This window comes from Trichosurus vulpecula, chromosome 8 (assembly GCF_011100635.1).
Source record: "Trichosurus vulpecula isolate mTriVul1 chromosome 8, mTriVul1.pri, whole genome shotgun sequence".
In the NCBI taxonomy this organism is placed as follows: Eukaryota; Metazoa; Chordata; class Mammalia; order Diprotodontia; family Phalangeridae; genus Trichosurus; species Trichosurus vulpecula.
In genome coordinates this window covers 111,031,375-111,052,137 of record NC_050580.1, presented here as the reverse complement: position 1 = coordinate 111,052,137, position 20,763 = coordinate 111,031,375, and the positions used below count along the sequence as shown (strand labels likewise).

Here is a 20,763-nt window from a genome sequence, read left to right as displayed (position 1 = left end):
GTCCCAGAGCATCCAATCCTTTCCTAGGGGAATGCCCTTCCCTTCCCCCAGTAGTTTTTCCTCCCCCCAGATCCTCCCCACCCCACACTCCTGCCCCTGTTCAGCAGGGACTACGTTTCTCCAAGCCTCGATTCTCTTCTAACTGTTGGCTGGGCTCTCCTCAGAATCCAGCTTCTGTGTGGTTTTGTGGGTATGGGATATAGCCTGTCTGAGAGGCTTGGCAGTTTAGTGGTCATGTAATGAGGCCGAGTCATGAAAAGGGTGGGCTGAGAGGAGCCCCAGAACCACAATGACTCATCTCCATCAGATCTGGAGCCCTACTGTGTGAGAGCTCAGTGCTTAGGGAACCGCTGCTGTGGGCAAGGAGAACCAGGGTGGTCTGAGGAGGGAGACTTGACCTCTGGCCTCAATCCCACCCCCACCCTGAGGAGAAGACAGCCCCCCCTTAGGAACTGACAATCTAGTTAGGGACACATGTACTCATTTGCTAACAATACCAAACAGTAGTTAGTGGGGAGAGCACTGGACTTGAGGTTGGAAAGATCTGAGTTCAAATCCTACCTTAGACACTTACTGGTTGTTTGACTCTGGGTGAGTCACTTAAACTCTCTCAGCCTCAGTTTCCTCATCTGTAAAGTGGGGGTAATAAAGCACCTAGCTCATAGGGTTGTTATGAGTATCAGACATGTAAAGTGCTTTGTAAACCTTACAGTGCTGCCTGAATGTTAGCTATTTTGAAAGGGACAGGAAACTAAACCTGTGATTTCATTGGGATAGGGAGCTCTTGGGCGAAGAAACATACTAGCTTCTGGTATGAGGGGATTGCCTAGAGCCCTGAAGACTAGGTGACTTGTCCAGGTTCCCATAGACAGTTATGTACCAAAGGCAAGACTTGAAGCCAAGTCGTGCTGGCTTTCTAGCTACTACCATGTATAACAGATAGGGTTATCAAAGTCAATTAAAAAAAAAAAGCAAGCAAACAACCCATCTGGCCATAACATGTATATATATATATATATACCTTAATAGGAAGCAAGTGACATCTATAGTATCTAAAGTACTGGCCACTTTAGCAAAATATTGCTGGTTATAGAGCCCAAGTCTTCTGGAAGTTCAGAAAAGAGGAAGATCATGATGAATGTTTACTCTGGGAGTCAGAGGTGGCTTTCTGGAGGCGGAGGGTTGGCATGGGACAGGCAGTCAGGGTGGGGGTGGGTAGAGACAGAATCCCAGGGAAGAATGATGTAGACAAAGGTAGGGATGAGGTATGAATAATGATAGGTGGGAGTGGTGATGAGCTGGAAGGGTGTGTGTGTGTGTGTGTGTGTGTGTGTGTGTGTGTGTGTGCGCGCGCGCGTGCACGCGTACTGGTTTGAATGGAACACCAAGAATGTTATATAACCTGCCTTACTGGGGTCTAGTCAGTCAGAAAGCATTTATTAAGCTCCTACTGTATTCCAGGCACTGTGTTTAGCACCAGGGATACAAATATGAAAAAGACAATCCCTGCCCTCAAGGAGCCTCCAGTCTAATGGGGCGAAGACAACACACAAAGGAAGCTAAAAAGTTGGGGGGGGAGGAGTTACCTGGCTCTTGGGTAGGCATGAGGAAGAAAACCCAAAGGAGAAGAGCTAGGTAGAAATGGAGAGATAGCTGACCTGGGCACCCTCCATAAGGGGAGGTTTGGGGAGGGGCTCTCCGCTCTATCCTCCCTTCCAAGAGGTTCTCGGAGCAGGGGGCCCTGATGAATGTAAATAGCAAGGCCTATGTGATCCTGAGGGATGATGAGGTTCCAATGGGCATGATGAAAAAGTCCTAAATGATTGCATGGGAGGGGGTGGGAATGAAGAGGAGGCTTGCTGGTGTTTGTCACACTTCTTCCTCCTCTTTTCTCAGTTCTCAGAGAGACCCCATGAAGACCTCATTAATAACAATACCTTTCACTTCTATAGCAGTGTACAGTTCAGAAAATGTTTTTTTTTTTTCTCACAACCAGCTCTGGAGATAGGTGAGGTAGGCATTATCAAACCCATTCTAGAGATTAGTTGTAGAGAGCTGACGTACCCTGCTCAGCTAGTAAGTGGTAAAATAGGATTCGCCCCCATCTTCTGACTCCCTCCAAATACAGTGCTCTTTCCATTCTGCTTCATGGCCCCAGGCATATTTGGAATGCTCCAGAGACCCAAACCCTGACCTAGTCTGGTCTGCAAGAAAGGGGGGGGGGGGAGGGGGGGGGTCAGCCTGGTTTGACTATACATGGTTTTCCAAAATGTATTTTCAGTTTCATTGGATCCACCGCCATGTTCTCCACTGAAAGCTCAGATAAGGCCAGGCTGATTTAATTGAGCCTGCTATAAATCATTATAATCCCAGCATTCTCCAAGGCTGTTTATGGCTCTGAAATTCAATTAGCAGATAAAACTGCTGTATTTTTTGTTTCCCCTAAAGTCATTGTTTTCCTTAATTAAAACAATTGCAGGCCCATTAAAGGGGATTTTCAAAGGAAGCCCCCTTTCCAAGGGGCTCTGGCCCCAGCCCCTTGGAGTTGATCATGAGGCTTCTCTGTATAGCACAGGGCCTTTGACTAGGGGCTTTCCTCTTTCTCTCTCCCTATTTCTCTGTCTGTCCCTCTATTTATGTGTGTCCCTCTGCCCATTTTGGGGTTTGGTCTTTTTTTTGGTCTTTTTGTCTCTCTTTGTCTGCCTATCTATGTTGCTCTCCAGGATGGTCCTTCTTTCTCTGTTTCTGTTAGTTCCTCTGTATGCATTTCTTACTTCCTTTTTCTATCTCTCCATTGCTCCTAATTCAACTTTTTTTGTCCCCTTTTCTCTCCTCCCTCTTCCTCCTCCTCCTCCTTCTCTCCTTCTTCCTTCTCTTCTCTTCTCTCCTCTCCTCTCCCCCCCTCTCCTTTCCCCCCTTTCCCCTCATCTCTCTCCTCTTCTCTTTTCTCTCTCTCTTCTTCTCCCCCTTCCCCTCTTCCTCCCCCTCTTCCCCCCACCCCCTTCTCGTTACACATAAGATCTTCAATCTTCCCCAGTGGATTTTGTGCTTAGCTCCCCAGCTCCTTCATGAGTTTATGGCAGTCGCTTCTCAGTTTTATTGCTTGCTTCACCGTCATAACCTGTACTTCATCTAGGACCAACGTCCAAGTCTCACTAAGACCAGGAACCTTTGTGAGGCAGGGCCCTCGCTAGGATAATGGCTCTCAGATGACCGAGTATTTACTCAGGGGAGATTTCTAGCTTCCTCATAGAGCCTTCAGGCAATAGTTATCTCTGCTATCACACCCCAAGCACGGAGCCGTGCACGTGAGCTCATAGAGGTAATAGAGTTGAGACCAGGATCTAATTCAATCCATTCATTTTTTTTTTTGCTTTTTGGTTTTTTTTGAGGGGGGAAGGCAGGGCATTGGGGTTAAGTGACTTGCTCAAGGTCACACAGCTAGTAAGTGTGTCAAGTGTCTGAGGCTGGATTTGAACTCAGGTCCTCCTAACTCCAGGGCTCTACTCACTGCACCACCTAGCTGCCCCAATCCATTCATTTTTTGAATGAGAAAACTGAGGTTTCCTCCAAGCTGCGATGTGACTTTGCTCATACCCAGACAGGGAACTTGTGGGACAACAGACACTAGAAACCGAGGCCTGGCCTCTGTCCTCTGGGCACACTGCCTTTTCCCCTCAGCCTGAGGGATGCCCAGAGAGGATGTCCTGTATTCCACCTCAGACCCGGGCTCACCAAAGGTGGTGGTCATATCTCCCCACTTCAGACGTCGTTGGGTAAAATATGCCAAGCATGTCACCTGGACAGTTCTTAAGGATTGGCAGCTAGGAGGAGAGTTCAATGAACCTGGAGTCAGGAAGATCTGGGTTCAAATCTAGCCTCATATACCCACTTCAACATGGGCTAGTCACTTCACCTCCGTCTGTCTCAGTTTCCTTATCTGTAAAATGGGTTTGATGATAATACCTACTTCTCAGGGCTGTTGTAAGGATAAAATGAGATGTATTTACAATAACGATCGCTAACATTTAGATCGTGCTGGCTGTGCGACAGGCGGGGTGCAGAGTACTTTATAATTGTTGTCTCACTTGATCCTCACAGCGACCCTAGGAGGGAGGTGCTATTCTTATTCCCATTTTATTTATATTTTAATATTTTATTTATATTATTTTTACATATTTTAATATATTTTGTATATTTATTTACAAATTTATATATTTTATATTTATATATTTTATAAAATAAACTTATTTTTATAAAGTTCTTTGCAAACCTTAAGGCACTATATATATATATATACATATATATATGTATATATATATATACACATACACATATATGTGTGTATATATATAATAAATAAATTTATACATATATATAATATACACACACACACTAACTGTGCTAATGATGATGATGATGATTTGATGATGGACAGAGAGCCCTATCTCTAACCCTCAGATTGGAGCCTGTTCCAAAGTGAGGCTCCTCTCTCTCTCTTTTTTTTTTTGGCAGGGGGAGGGTGGGGCATTTGGGGTTAAGTGACTTGCCCAAGGTCACACAGCATTAAGTGTGTCAAGTGTCTGAGGCCGGATTTGAACTCAGGTCCTCCCAACTCCAGGGCCGGTGCTCTACTCACTGCTCCACCTCGCTGCCTGAGGCTCCTCTCTTGATCTCCATTCCATACTGTGGGTGAGATCAGAGCTTACCCACCCCCCCAACCCAAGCAGCCTGTGGCTGCATTTTATTCCAGAAACGTGACAACGTCAGGCCAGACTCCTGTTTTTCTCAGCTTCTTGGCGTCACGTGTAGTATGTTGGGGATCATGCCAATAACATACTTTCCTTTGCACTAATGCCGGGACATGGGATTGCAGTCTCTAAGAATAACAGCCTCCTGCCTCCTGGAAGACAGACTGAGCCAGCGATGTAAATAAACACGAGCTTTATTGGGTGATTTATCCTGGGTAGAGATAATCCTGGCTCATGGTTTTCCAAAGGTCTCAAGTCTTGCCTTAGAAATGTTCCCTTTGGGTGGAGGGCTGCCTTCCGCCCCAGAAGGTCTATGGGATGGTGGCTTTCATCTGATCCTCACAACAATTCTGTGAAGTGGGTGCTATTTTAGGTGACAGGTTAAGTGACTTGTGTAGGGTCAGAAAACTAATAAATGTATGAGGCTGGATTTGAAGTCAGGTCTTCCTGCCTCCAGGCCCAGTGCTCCAACCATTGGGCCACCTACCTGCCTCCTGGAAGGCCAGGAGATGGAGATGAAGACAGAGAGTATTCCGGGCATATGGAGGACAGCCAATGACAGTGTTTGGAGTAGGGAGATAGAGGGTCTCGTGCAAAGAACAGGAAGGAGGCCAGTGTTGCTGGGCCACAGAATATGGGGCAGGGAGAGTAAGGGGTAAGGAGATTAGAAAGATAGGAGGGGGCCACTTTAGGATGGACTTTGAACATCAGATAGAAGATTATATATTTGATCCTTGTAGTCATAGGGAACCACTAGAGTTTATCAACTAGGGGAATGATATGGTCAGACACACGTTAGGAAAATCAGTCTAATAGCTAAGTGGATGATGTCCTGGAACAGGGAGATCATTGAGGCAGGGAGGGCTACCAGCAGGTGATTAGGGTGTACCTCAGGTAACAATATCAGAGGAGAAAAGGGGGCATCTATGAAAGATGTGACAAGGGTTGAATTGACAGGACCGGGCAAGTGTTCAGATGTGACGGTGAAAGAGAGGGAAGAGACAGAGATTCAAGTCACCTAGCACACATCTCAGCTGAGCAGGAATCTCTTCTATAAGTGATCAGACAACTTGTGCTTGAAGACTTCCCGTAGCAGGGAACTCACTACCATAGAAGGCAGCCTGTTCCTTTGTTGGACAGCTCTAAATATTAGGGGGAAAAAATGCCATCTGCCTCCAGAGGGGGGAAAAAACTGATGGAGTCTGAATGTAAATTGAAGCATTTTTTTTTTACTTTATTATTCTTGGGGCTTTTTAGTCTGTGTTTCCTTTTGCAACATAGCTAATATGGAAATGTTTTGCATGACTGAACATGTGTAATCTATATCATATTGCTTGCCTTCTCAAGGAAGGGGAAGGGGAAGGAGGGAGGGACAGAGAGAATTTGGAAATCAGAATTTTAAAAAAGGAATGTTAAAATTTTTTGTTTGCGTGTAATTGAGAAAAAGTAAAAGAAAAATTAAATGTAAAAGAAAAATAAATGTTAGGAAGATCATCCTTATATTGAACTAAAATCTGCACCCCTGTGACTTCCACCTTTCTACCTTAAGGGCCAGGAAGAACAAGTCGCATCCCCGTTCCCTTCAAATACTTGAAAATGGCTGTCATGTTCCACCTAAGTGTTCTTCTTTCCAGGCTAAAGTATACCTAGTTCCTTTGACAGATCTTTGTATCTTGGACCTGCTCTAAATATGGTCCAGCTTTTCTTTTTCCTTCCCAAAATATGGTGACTGGGACTTGTCACCATTCTCTAGGTGTGATCTGCTCAAGGTGCAGACAGACTATAATCTCCTTAGTCCTGGACTCTATGCTAATATTAATTCAAGTCACATTAGCTTTGCTGGTTGCCATGTGACTTCTTTTGACTCATTCTAAGCTTACATCCCATTCATACCCCAAAGTCTTTTTCACATGATATGTTTAGCTGCGTCTCCTCCATCTTGTACTTGTCCAAATGGCCAAGGAAGGACCATCAAGACCTGGTTGACTGTTTGCTGTTTCTAGAGGCTATGTCTTACTTCCTGGCATGATGCTCTATTGGCTCTGCCCCACCTCCCTACTTTCTCTCCCTTTCTTGAGTCCTTTGAACAGAGTAAAGAGTAGATATTATTAACTTGAAAAGAACTCCCTTAAAATTTAAGAACAAAAACAAACAAGAAAAAAACAGAGCTATAGTGCTCTAAACCAAAGCTCAGCTGTCGAGGGTACTGCAGATGGAATTCCTGTATTGGGACAGTAGTTGGACTAGCTGTCCTCTACAGTCTCTTCCAAATCTCTAAGATCCAAAGGTTCTATGACAATGAATGTTAAGATCCCACAATTGAAAGATCTTCAAAAATTTAAGACCTCTAATCATTCTCTCTCTAACCCCTCCTCCCTCCAGGGCTTCAACACACCTAATACCCCTCCTTCCCCAATACCGACCAAGTGACCCTTTCAAGGATGACCCCAAGTCTTTGTTTATTTATCGGGAAGAGTATATATGGAAGGGCCAGAAAGGAGTGGATTCCGGGTGAGGAGCCCTTGCTTCTTCCTGCAATGCCAGATGCTTGGGCTTGGGGCGGATGTTTATGGCCATTAAATGACCTGGCGGAGAATGATACTCGCCAGGCCAAGAGACGCCCAGCCGGCCAGCTGTAGGCTAACCCCTAGTTAACAATTGATCCAGCACTGGCTCCCGGATGTGAGAACCCAAACAAACAAGGTTCTTAGTCAGAGGGTAAGCATGTCTTTGTAGGAATCCTTTCCATAACCCTCTATCCTCCTATGTAGGGGCAGCTAGGTCTTACAGTACATAGAAGGCTGAACTTAGAGTCGCCGAGATCTGAGTTCAAATGTGACTGCCGCTACTTATAACTGTGTGACCCAAATCAAGTTATTTGACCTTTCTGTGCTTCATTTTACTCCTCTGGAAAATGGGATGGCTCATAGCACTGACCTCCCAAAGGAGATAACAAAGCACTTTGCAAACTTTAAAGAGCTATCGTTACGATTATTTTATTATTATTGTTATTAACTACCACAGAAAAAGAACACTCAGGGTCTCAGCGGCCCACGCTGTCAGAAGAAGAAAATGCTACAGTGAGTAGAAAGGGCACTGGATGTGGACTCCAAGGGTCTTCATTTAAACGTTGGCTCTGCTACTTACTATGAGATCTTGGGTATCTGCTTAACCTCTCTGGGTCTCAGTTTCCTCACATGTATTATGAAGACATTAGACTAGACACTACTTAAGGTTCTTTTTAGCCTAGGCTTGCGTTATTGGCCTTCCCTGGAATGTCATTTTGCCTCCTCTTAGCCTATTCAAGCCCAGCTCAAGCTCTACCCACTCCAGGAAGTCTTTCTCGATCACCCCAACCTTTGGTGGGTCAAATCAAGTCACAGTTTCATGTGACTCTGTCTTATGTCTCCAACCAGATTGGGAGTTTCCTGAAGGTGAGTGAGGTCTTCCCTTTCTCAAGGATGGAGTCCACAAGGTGACTCAGTACAAACCCGGTCAATTCTTAGTTGCTGAGAAAATCCCCAGGCTTTCATTTTGCTCTCCAAGGCTTGATTGCCAGGTAAAGAAACACATGTAACAGGCCCCACTTGGCTTGTCATGAGGGTTAAATTGTTGGTTCCACCAAATAAGCCAAGACAAGCCAGGAAAGCCAGGATGGTAGAGTGAAACGGACAATGGATTCAGAGGCAGAGGACTTGGGTTCAGGTTCTGAATCTATTCTGTACTTGCTATGTGACCTCGAGCGGGTCCCCTCGTTTCTCTGAGACTCAGTTGTTGTTGTTGTCAAATCTGTAAATTAAATCGTATGGGGGAAACAGCAGCTGTTACTGGGTTGTCATGCTGCCTGGAGGAGGTGACTTTATCCTCAGAATCCCCAGCTCCATCCCCACCCCCACTGAGGCCAGAAAGATAAGTTCCCTGGCATCCTCTCTGACATTTTCCCACAGCTTTGGCAGTAGGCAGGAGAGGGATTGCGTTGAATTGAGAGGTGACCCTTTGCAGTCCCTTCCCTGCATGGCCACACCAACTAGTGACTCCATCTCAAGTTTCCTTCTATTTTAGCCCCTGGGGAAGCTGGGATTATGCTTGGGATGGGCTATTTTAGGGAGAGCTGCTCTTCTGCAGCTGCTCAGTGACCTTGGTGGGGGTGGGGATGGGGGTGGGGAGGGGCAGAGGGCAGACACATTCGTCTCCAGAGAGTCCAAATTTAGATTTCTTCTTCCATCCGGGTCTTACCTTACCCCTGGAAAGCTGCCTTGGGGCTCAGCTTAGAGGGTCTGGAGGGAACAGTTTAAGAATCATTCATAGATAATACAACATGAGGCCCAGACCTTAGAGACCAACCAACCATGCTGGGACACTCACTTATTTTATAGATAAGGAAACAACTTTAGGAAAAGGAGGTGACTTGCTCTCTTTCTTTTCTATCTCCTTCCCTCTCCTTGTCCTCATCTACCTGCTTTTCCCCTTCTGTATCTTTACCCAACTCATTGATAAGAAATCTTAATTAGAACTGGACTGAGGACAGGCCCTGGTAGGGACCCTCTCTGAGTTTGACCAATCTGTTCATTAGTGCCCCATGAGCCCTCTCATTCAGTCTGCTACAAATCTTCATGGCTTAGGTTATTATCTAGCCCACCTCTCTCCTTTAATGTGCCAGATGGATATCAAGAGAATCTTGGTCAAATCTCCGAAATTTAGGTATGGCCACAGCATTCCCCTGATTTGCCTGTCTCCTAACCCTTCAATAGAAAATGAGTTTAGTCTGGCAAAATTGGCTGATTATTTTCGAAGCCATACTTAGTGGTCAATCGCCACTTCCCTTTCTAAATGATCACAAACCATCCCTTTAATAACGTGCCCTAGAATTGGCAGTCCGAGTTCACGAATCTATATTTTTTCCCATTTCCCTTTTCCTCCTTTTACAAATGGGGACAGTTGCCTATCTTTATCACTCTAGTACGCCTCCTGATTTCTACAGTTTTTTAAAGATATTCAGCAGTGGTTCAGTGATCGGTTCTGAGTGATTGAGTTCTTTTGGTGCCCTGGCACCTGGTAACTCGGACTACTTTAGGACACGGTCCTTTCTTACTATCTCATTCATCAGCTTGTGCTTGAATTCCCTTTCAACCGTGTTAGTTCTAACCTTTCCAGTCCAAGAATCACTCCTGGAAGAGAAGATAAAACATAATAGCTGATACTGTAACCATTACGCCTTCTCCCCTATGTTATATTTTAAATCATTGAACATGGCAGGTTTTGGGTATACAAAAACTAAAATTGATCCCTTTCCTCAAAAAGCTTCTATTCATGCCCCTGACATAGCCCCAAAGTTCTTGATGTACGCTTCACTTGGTGATGGTGGTGGTGATGGGGGAATGGGGTGGGAACGGTTCCTAAAGCTATCTGGCCGCTTAGTTCATTTTGGCTGGTGGTTTTCCTAACATTATAATTATAGGACCATTACAATCTTTTATAGTCATCCTTTGTTATTATCCCCAGCCTCTTTCTTTTGTCAGTCAAGTCAATCCGTCAGCAAACACTTAAGGTTTTTTTTTGTACATATCTTTTTAATTTGAACTCAACGAAGAGCTCCCTATGCCATAACACCGTTCTTTCTGATCAGAGTCTGATGCAATTGCAGGGTGAGAATTTCATTTTTTCAGACCCAAATGGCCTTCTGGAGCAGACTTCCCTTTTAGAGGATCAGGCCACAGATCCAACCTGCCTTTTCTCTTAAAATCTAGAGTGCAGGCTGGGTCAGGCCTGAGGCTCTACTCCTTGGCTCTCACGGATTTGAGGATGACATGGCCACCATTTTTCCACATTTTCATTTCCTTTTCTTTGTGGGATAGAATTAAAACTAGAATAGCCTCTTCACCCCTAGCTTTCTCTACTTGCCAAGGGATGAAATTGCAGGAAGGCATCAGAAATACATCCGAAGTTCTGCCTTTAGTTGAACGAGACTCCCGGCCCCACAGCCTCTCTGGGTACTTACTGTACTGTCACCAAGTCAATTCCCCAGAATGATCGAGTTTTCCGGTTGACTCTCTTCTCCCATCCCCCTAGCCCCTTCTTCCTAGACTCCAGGGAAATAAATGAGTGATGTCTTTGAGAGCCACTCAAGGAATTTCATTGTAAGAGGCAGCAGGCTCAGGAGAGAGAGGGCCAGACTGCTCCCTCCTTTCCATAATCTGCCCCCTAAGACAGCATGGTGGCCTGGCCACTTCAGGGAAGAGACACTGGGGGATGGTTGGTGAGGGCTGAGGACAGAATAGTCACGAGCAATGAATTCAGACTTATCTTTAGTCCCATAGCATTTCTGGGGCCAGAATCCTGGTCTTTCAGATATAAAACTGGGGTCATCCACCTTCTCTCTGTAGTATTTTCTTTAGTTCCCTGGAAATCTGCAAATAGATTTTACCTTGGAAACAAATGCTCATAGGGAGAAATTAATTCAGACTGCTCATTGGAAGGATAAATATAGGAGCTGGACAGACTTTGGGAGATGGTGGAGGGTAGATGGGTCTGACATGCTATGGTCCAGGGGGAAGAGTCAGATACCACTGAACAAATGAACAACAATTCATGGGGAGAGAAGTAAGGCGTGGGGTATTTAGTTATGGGATGGGTTCTAAAGTCTCATTAGTCCCTGGTTGTAGGGAAAGAACAATCCCTAACTTCACTGAGCTTGTGTGTTTGTTACTGGGAGAAGGCAGCACCCCCCTGGCTCTAAAGCCTCTCACTTCCATCTTTCTAGCCCCAGAGCTAGGGCCTGCACCTCTGAGCCCACCCTTGGCTCCATGGTCCTTTGGCCACCCTCTAACCCTCCACCGTTGGCCAAGGGGGAACCTGTATGTGGCAGCTTTTGGCCCTGACCTGCTGGAGCAATTTGTGATGGGGATAAGCTTGTCTGATTTGTCTCTTCTCTTTTCTCTTTTCCCTTCCTCTCTCCTTGTCTTTTATCCCCCTCCTTCCCTGGCTCCCTAAAGAGAGCGAGATTGTCCCCCCAGACTGCCTCCGTCCCCGTTCCTTCACTGCCATCCGAAGGCCCTCCCTGCGGAGAGACCCTGAGGATACGCGCCTCTCCGTCAGCCTCTGCGACCTCAACGTGCAGGACGGGGGTTTCCAGGCGGCGGCTGTAGCGGCGTCGGCCTGCTCCATCCCACAGAACTCCCTCAACTCTCAGAACTGCCACTTGTTGCCCCCACAGCTAGAGAGTGACCTTCGCTTCCACCAGCTGCGCGGCGCTCACATCAAGATCCTGGACGAGCAGACTGTGGCCCGGCTGGAGCACGCCCGTGAGGAGCGGACACTGGTCTTCACCAGTCGGCCGCTGCGTGTGGGGGAGACCATCTTCGTCAAGGTCAACAAATCCAACACCTCCCGCCCTGGAACCCTGTCCTACGGTGTCACAACCTGTGATCCTGGGACACTCCGTCCCAGTGACCTCCCCTATAACCCAGAGGCCTTGGTGGACAGGAAGGAGTTCTGGGCCGTGTGCCGGGTCCCAGGGCCCCTCCACAGTGGTGACATCCTGGGCTTTATGGTGACTGCTGATGGGGAGCTGCACTTGAGCCACAATGGGGCAGCCGCTGGCATGCAGCTCTGTGTAGACGTCTCCCAGCCCCTCTGGATGCTCTTCAATCTGCATGGGGCCATCACACAGATCCGCGTCCTTGGTAGGTCCCACCCTTTTCCCAAAAGATTTTCCTGTTTGTATATAATCTGTGACTTACTTTACTCTGCTTTGGGGAAGACTGGCCATCTGGACCATGAGGCCATAGGGCAGATCCGCCATGCACACGAGTTGGCAGCTAGCCTGAGTTACAGGAATAGGAAACAGCCTCCTAACTGATGGTCTTGTAAACCCATACCTATAGAGTGATGACAGGTGTCTGTCGGCTATGGGAAAATTAGAAAGAGGTGAGAGCTTGTCTTGGATGCCTTACTGTCCCCTGCCTCCTCTTCTATGCCTTCTATGCAAAAATATGACATAGTGGAAATAGTACTAGTCCTGGACGTGGAAGACCTGTGTCCAAATCCTGGTTCCGATACCTAACTGACCAGTGTGACCATGGACCTCAGAGACTCAGCCTTCCTGAGCCTGACTTTCCTCCTCTGGGAAAATAGGAATAACAATCCTTGTACTTCTTACTGCACGGGGTGGTTGTGAAGAAAAGCACTTTCTAAACCTTGGAGGTCTATAAAAAGGGAAGTTATTTGTTCACAGACTGTCAGAGCAGGGAGGGACCATCGGGATGAGATAGGCCAACTTCCCGATTTTGCAGATAAGGAAAGGGGAAGCCTTGAAAGGTTATGACTCACCCAAGGTCACCCAGTGAGCCAGTGGCAGGGTCTCTGTCAAGGTATATTTCCACTCTCCCCGACTGCCTCCCAGATCGCTTTGACTGTGTGTGTATGCACACAAGTATGTGTGGCCAGGTTTATGTGTGTATGGGAAAGTGGACCACCCAGTCTGAGTCTTCTGGAAATGTCTTCTGAGAATGCCTGTGAGTGTGTGTGTGCAGTTGGGGGTGTGTCATTCTGCATGTGAGTGTGAGTAATAAATGCTTGTGAGGGGTAGTTGGATGAGTTCAAGAAAAAAAAGATTAGGACTTTTTACCCTGGAAGGATTAGGATGAATGTGAGCCCCTTGACAGTGGGGTGTTTATTTTTTGTCTGTGTGCCCCAGCCCCTAAGCCCCCTGCCTGGTGAATATGGTAGGCACTAATTAAATGCTTAATGAATTGAACTCATAAGATTAAAGCTAAGGGAGGTCATATTTTTGTCTCAATTTTTTTTTTTTGGCCTGAAGAAACAAGGCTTTCCCAAACATCTATTCTGGGCTTACTCTACTCTGGGCCTGGCCTTCCTGCGGGAAAGGCAAGGCTGGCGGGCCTGGGCCTTGTCTTGGGGAGTTCATGGTCTGGTGGAGGGAACATGGGGCCTATTCACAGGGGGCCTCCCTTTGTCGTTTAACCTTTAGTGTTTCATGTGGTGAGACTTTCAGGTCGGATAAGAACAGAGGGTGCCTGAGAAACTGGGATAATTTTAGATAGAGAAGGGGCTCCCACTTCCCCTCCTCCTAATATGTAGTGACAGTCATGGAACTGGTTTCTTGGCAGGGGGAGCCACTGCAATCAGATTATTAAGGGTGCCTCAGTTTCTCCATGGGTACAAAGTGGTGCCTGCTGTGACTATCCAATCAGAGAATGGAATTGAAGGCGCCCTGTTCCTCATTCCTGGGTTGGCTACTGTAGGGCCTGATCCTGGTCCAGGTTTACTGTAGGCGTCTTCTGCCCTTTGTTCTCTGTGTAGAGAGGGATAAAGGAGATGAGGCAGGCAGTCATTTGGATTGGCTAAAAGCAGCAGCTGTGCACATTAGAACTGGCCAAGAGGATCTTGAGAAAGAAATTCAGATGGGAGGAGACGAAAACAAATTGAGATAAATTGGCATCAGGTTGGGCCAATAAGAAATCAGCCTGAGGTCAGGTGCTCACTTTTCTGCCCCCAGTCCCCTACCAGAGACTTGAAAGAGAAGTCTCCACAGCAGGAAGGAGGGATGCACGTAGCATGGAGAATGGAGGCCCCATGAACATGTTTCCCAACACTCACAATCTTTGCTTTTCCAGTGTGTTGGAGAGATCCCTCCCCAAATCACCGTGGCCCTGCTGTGGCTCTATAATGTTTCCATCGACTAGAAAGAGGTCTTTGCTGTGTGGCCTCAGACAAATCACTCAACCTCTCTGGGCCAAAATGTTTCCCTTCCTTCATACCTCCTAACCATCTATCTCCCAGGGAGATTGTCAAAATAAATGAGCTATCCTGCTGAGACATTTATTGGGCCTTTAAGGAAGGATATTATGTTACTACAAGTTATCTTCTTTTCTGGCTATTAATAGCACTTCCTAGGGGTCCCAATTGCTGCTCTAAGGAGTGGGAGCCTGCCTAGCAGGGAAGAGTAGGGGTGGGGGATAGGGAAAGAGAAGGTAGCTTAGGGGAAAAAGGAAGGGAGGAAGTTTCTTTTAAATTGCAGAGGAGAGCGGGCTTAAGGTGGGTATTGAAGAAGGGAAGGGGCTTCCTAAGCTAGACTCCAAGGCTCTGTCCTTGGCCAGGGAATTCTATGGCAGGAGATGTATAGGGACTGCTGTCCTCAGGACCCAGCAGAGAAAGTGCATCACCCAGAGATCCAGGAGCCCCACTGCAGGTAGCTGTTCACACTCTAGAAGAATGTTTGGCTCTACAAAAGGCCACCTTCTTTTTTGCAAAGCAGCATCTGTTTACAGATCCTTAATTAGCAGCCATGGGTACCAGGCACGGAATGAAGACATCCTACCCACTGAAGAGCCACCAGGGACAGAGATAGACCTTGATTGGGAGGTAGCCACCCACCACTCAGGAAACAGGGCTCGATTTACAAAGATTGCTTTTATTCACAATTCCCCAGGAACACAATTATATAAAGGGAAATCTATGCTGTGGGCTGAGACGTTTAGACTTCATCATGTAAGCCTTTGGGAACCATGGAAAGTTTCTGAGTAAGGGAGTGATGTAGACAACAGAGATTCTTTAGAACTGCTGCTTCCAGCATTATATGAAGGATGTGCCGAAAGCCCCACTCAGGAGGGACCCAGGCTCCTGTTTCCTCATCACCTCTAATCATCTCTGGCGAGTGGGGTTGGTGGCCGGGGCAGAGGAGGAAGTGACCATGTGCGGCCCTCTCTCCTTCTTTCCCTCTCACTGTCTCGTAGGCTCCACCATCCTGGCTGAGCGAGGTGTCCCATCTCTCCCGAGCTCCCCGGCATCTTCACCCACTTCTCCCACTGGTCTGTGCAGCCGGCTCTCCGACCCTCTGCTGAGTGCATGTAGCTCTGGACCCCTGGGCAGTTCCCTCAGCGGTGAGTCCTTTCTCTTTATTCCCTACTCATCAATCATCCCTATTACTCTCTCCATGTAGCCCCTTCTGGAGCAGAGGAAAAGGGGGGTCTGTTGAAATAGACCCAAAGATATCTCCCCTGTGTCCTTAATCTGGACTTCCCTTCGGGAAACCAGTGTCACATGTTGTAAAGAGCACTGAATTCAAGGCCTAGGATTAAATATTGGCTCTGTGTGACCCTGGGCAAGGTCACTCACCTCTATAGGCCTCCATTTCCCCATCTGTAAGATGAGGGTCTTGGCTAGCTGATATCCAAGTTTCCTTCTGACTGTATGGAATCCTGTGTCACGACATTTATTCAGCATTGCTTTCAGACTGTTGTCAGCGACAGGTCATCTGCTCATGAAAACTTCCCAGACACTCTGTTTATTATTTCCTCTCATTTCACAGAGAGATAAACTTTGGCTCAGAAAGGTTTGGTATCCCTCTCAAAGGCCCGCAGTAGCTCATCAGTGGAGTGAGCCAAGATTGCCCAGACCCCTCCCACAGCCCCTTCCTCTTACAGTTGCCTCCCTTTGCCTCCCACCTCCCCACCAGGCACAGCCCCCAACTCGCCTGTAAGCCTGCCTGAGTCACCTCTGTCACCAGGCCCCGGGCCAGGGCCAGGGCCAGGGCCGTGGAGTGATGAGTGCACCATCTGTTATGAGAACACAGTGGACACGGTCATCTACACCTGCGGTCACATGTGCCTGTGCTACTCCTGTGGCCTCCGCCTGAAGAAGACCGTCCACGCTTGCTGCCCCATCTGTCGTCGAGTCATCAAGGACATCATTAAGACCTACAGGAGCACCTAGATCTGGTGCTGCTCCCACTGCTCCCCCACCCCCACCCTGCCCACGGTGGGACTCTAGCCATCAGGAGATCAACTCCATCCCCAGCAGAGGGCTAGCAAACAGGGACCCCTTTCCTCTCTGTTTTGGAAACTTGTTTTCCCTTCCTCCATTAAAAAAAGCAAAGCAAAGGCTCCCCGGGGGCTTTAGGGCATGTGGGGTAGAAGGGTAGCCCCTCCATGCGACCTCATTGGCTATTATCTCTGGAATCCATGAGAAGACAGGCCTGTGCTTTGGACCTTAATTTGTCTGGGGATGCCCTGACTCAGCGAAAGCTTGGGCCCATCTGGTGGTTCTAGAGAAGGGGGGGGCAGGGCAAATCCAGGGTTTGGAGAAACCAGGAATCTCTCTCCTTGCTCCCACCCTCACAAGCCATGTCTGACCAGGACTCTGGGGAGGAGTGTAATGGGAGCCAGCTCCTCCCGCCTCATAGTGCACCTGACCAGTCTGACCCCTTAAGGAAAAGCTTCTCTTCTCTCTGTTTCAGATTTTATTTCCTCTCTTATCTCTGCACTGGCTTTTTCCTCTCTTGCCACCTCTTCTCTCTCCCTTCCTCTCTTCTCTCTGTCTCTCATCCTGTCTCTCTCTTTCTTCTCACAGACTGTCAGTGTTTGACTGAAGGATTTGGAGCTCTTTGGAAGGGAGCTGCCCAGTCCATTTTCCTCTGCTTCACCACCAGCTAGAGGGCAACTGGGTGGTGCAGTGCATAGAATGTGAAGGATGGAGTAAGGAAGACCTGAGTTCAAATCCTCCCTCACAGTCCCTAGTTGTATGACTCGGGGCATGTCACTTAACCTTTTTTTGGCCTCAGTTCACTCATCTATAAAAGGAGGGAGTTAGCCTTCAGGGTTCCTTCCAGCTTTAGATTTCTGATCCTATGACCTACAGGAACAGAAGATATCTGCCTCCTGAACTTTCTCTTCCTTTATGATAAAACTCACATCTCAGGCTGTCCCTCAGGTATGTGTGGAATTGTGAATTGACTACGGTGAGGAATGACTCCAGAGGGACCCACCCAGACTGGATACCACCTCCTTTTGACTTTTGAGAAGTGGGTTTTAGTGACTCCTGACTTCTCCCAGGTCCTTGTGACCATGGGGAGAGGTCTTGCTTTGCAATTGGCCTCCTAAGGCACAGATCATCTCACCCTGCCATCATCCTAGCCCCCCAAACAGGGGCTCCCCCCACCCCCCACTCCCTCAGGCATCCTCTTCCCAGCCCGTCATCTCAGTGCCAGGGGGGCAGTTCATCATGGAAGCTATAGGGGACCTATGAGGAGAAGAGTGTTTGTGACTCACACTCTCCCCAACATAGGCCCTTCCTGCCCAGTGGTCACTTCCAACTTCGGCCATATCTCCACCCTGGCCTGTAACCCCTCTCTTGCCTTATTTATTTTTAATTAATTTATTGATTTCCCCTAGGTGGAATTGCTATTCCCCAACCTATCCCTTCCCTGCCTCATGACCTGGAGAACTAGCCTTAGGCCCATGACATGTGCCAGGAAGGGGGCAGTTGGGTGACAAAGACAGCTTCGTCCCAGATGCTCCCCACTGGGCTCAACCCACTCAGGCTCAGTCAGCCTCTCTCCCATCCAAACCCAGCCAAATGTTTCCTTAGCCTCCAGGAAAGGAGGATTGAAAGCCTCCTCCTAGACAATTCCCTCCCATTTCCCAGAGGGGCTTTCAGGTGTTCTAGAGCCCCAGGAGGCAGTTCGGTGCTGGATTTTGAATCAAAGGACCTGAGTTCAAGCTCCAATTCTGCTACTATCTGTGCAGCCTTGGTTACTTAACCTCTCTGGGTCTCACTTTCTTCAGCTGTAAAATGAGAGGGGTGGACAGGATGATCTCTGAGATCTTTTCCAGTTCTTTATGATTCTGAGACTGGTAGAGAAAACCCAGAGGCAGAGAAAGCAGGTTTTGTTTGGGAAAACTTGTTTGTTGACCTCTAATCTGAGCTAGGAGTAAGGTACCTGGGGTAAGAGACTTTTCCTCTTTATCCTCTTCTCCCCTGTCCCAGTGGAAGGCCAAAAAAGAGTCCTGGACCTCAATGAAATGGGTTTCCAACTGAGAGGAAGTAGAGATGCTTAAAGGGTTTTGATGTCTGCCCAGCCTCCGTTTTTCCTCCAAGGGTTAGAGGTCCAGAGCTCTCTTTTGGGAGAATGTCTGTGATTTGGGATGCGTTGCCAAGGGGCCTGGGGAAAGTGGTGTCTTTAGCCCTTGTCTCAAGCCACAATCATCTCACCCAAAGCCCATCCCTAACACTGACTGGGCTTCAGGATCTCAGGGATATTAGGGGGTATGAAGGTACTGAGTAGGGCTGGGTCTTCTCTAGGTTCACTGGGGTGAGTCTCTCCCACCCTTTAGGGTTAGTAATTGCTTTTGTTTGACCCTTTGCTGCTACCCTATCTGCCCATATCCAATCATGATCAACCTCTGCTGCTAATCACAGGAGAGCCTGAGGGGAAGTGTCACCTTTCAGTGCAAAGAGCACTGGACCAGAAGACCTGGATTCTCTTCCTTTCCCTCGCACTAACTCCTGTGTGAGCCTAAGCAAACCACTTTTTCTCTGTGTATGTCAATTTTCTCTCAATCACGAGGGTTGTACTAGATGGTTTCTAAAATTCCTTCCAGTTCTGAAGTTATATTGAGCTTAATTCTAAGATTCTGATTGGTGGGGGTGGGGTAGGGGTAGAGATGGGGGGTGTGGTGAGGAAAATCCTTTCTCCAGGCCTTCTGGAGGCAAGGACTCCCTTGGGTGACCCCTTTGAGATTTCAAATTAGGGCATCTTTAGGGAGGTGGGGACAGGGTTCAATTGGCTCTGTTCTGGTCTGGGGTCATATTCTCATAGGGTGCAGGGAATAAAGGAGGAATGAGAAGAAGGAGGAAGAGAAGGCACCTACCATGTTCTATTCCATTTCTTTCTGATGCTGTGCTCTGTTAGATGCCACCTCCATTGTGTCCTCTGGGTCACCCTGATTGTGAATAAAGGTGATTTAGCTATCCAACCTCTCAGCTGGCCAGATCTGCTGTTGTATCACTGTGTGGTGAGCGCTATCAGTCAGCAAGCATTTATTAAGCACTTACTGTGTGCATGCTAGCTAGCTATTAGGATGGATAGAATGTAGAAAGACCTGAGTTCAATTTTTGCCTCTGAATCATGCTAGCTCTGTGATCATGGGCAAGTCACTTAAACTCTCAGTGCATCTAGGCAACCCTTTAACTCTCTAAGTAAGAGGGGAGTTGCCTACCTACATTAGTGAAGGGACTTTTCTGTGCCAGGAGTTCCTTATCCAGAGGAAATCACAGATCTGGACACACACTTCACAGATTCCCTACCTACAATGTGCCAGGAGCAGAGAAAGACTAAAATTAAAAAGTTCCTGTCCTCAAGGAATTTACATTCGAATACACGTGTGTTTGTATATATGCTTGCCCATTCAGAGAAGACTCTTGGTGTTCCAGACAAGGGCATCGTTCTTGGAGACAGGAAACCTGGACTCTAGCCCTGTTGATGTCATCATGGCTTTGTGATTATGGGGAGGCAGAGGTACAAGAGGGTAACTGAATTCATGTGTGCCAAATAGGGAGGACAATCCTTGTTCTGCCTATGGAACAGCGGGATTGTGGGGGATCAAACAGGGAGGGTCTCTGAGAAGGAGCATCTGAAACTTCAAAGACGGCTTTATCTTGCGATAATAATTGTAAAGCACTGATCACCATGCCTGGCACATAGTAATCAAGTGCTGTATCGATGTAAACTGCTGCTGTTATGTATCTCATTAACATCCCTGAGTGGGATGGGAGAAGAGGTGGGGGAGTCATAGAGTAGTCACGTGTTCACAGTCTGTTTTACAAGTATTTACTGACCTCCTCTGCCTTCCTCAGTTCTGAGAAATACTTGGGTGGAAGAATCTGAAACAAGATGGTAGAAAGATAAAGCATCTTTTGTGACCTGAGGAAGCCCAGGAGAAATGGATTAGTAGGGAGAAATGATTATCTTCTGGGGTGTGTGTGTGTGTGTTGGGGATTGGGAGGGAGAGAAGACTGCCCCCCCCCCCCCCCAAATGGGCATTAAAGGACAATTCCTGGAGGATTTGGCTCACGGGTCAGGACTTCCAGGTGAGTTTGGTTATTTGTTAAATTGGTGGGGAGGGGCAGCTCATGTTCTGTAGCTGTTGGAGCGGTCTTGGAAGAGGTTCAGGGGGGTTAGGGTCACCGAGAAGCTGGACACACGCTCAAGGAT

At 47.5% G+C, this 20,763-nt stretch overlaps 1 protein-coding gene across 1 annotated transcript in view; it reads left to right on the top strand.

The window, feature by feature from the left end:
* Positions 1-19,529, top strand: part of NEURL1 (neuralized E3 ubiquitin protein ligase 1) — a 96,549-nt gene extending 77,020 nt beyond the window's left edge. The window contains exons 4-6 of the mRNA XM_036736555.1: positions 11,744-12,433; positions 15,506-15,652; positions 16,228-19,529. Coding sequence (XP_036592450.1) covers positions 11,744-12,433; positions 15,506-15,652; positions 16,228-16,484 — 1,094 coding nt within the window. The 3' untranslated portion in view covers positions 16,485-19,529. The remainder of the gene's footprint in view (positions 1-11,743; positions 12,434-15,505; positions 15,653-16,227) is intronic.
* Positions 19,530-20,763: the final 1,234 nt, after the last annotated feature.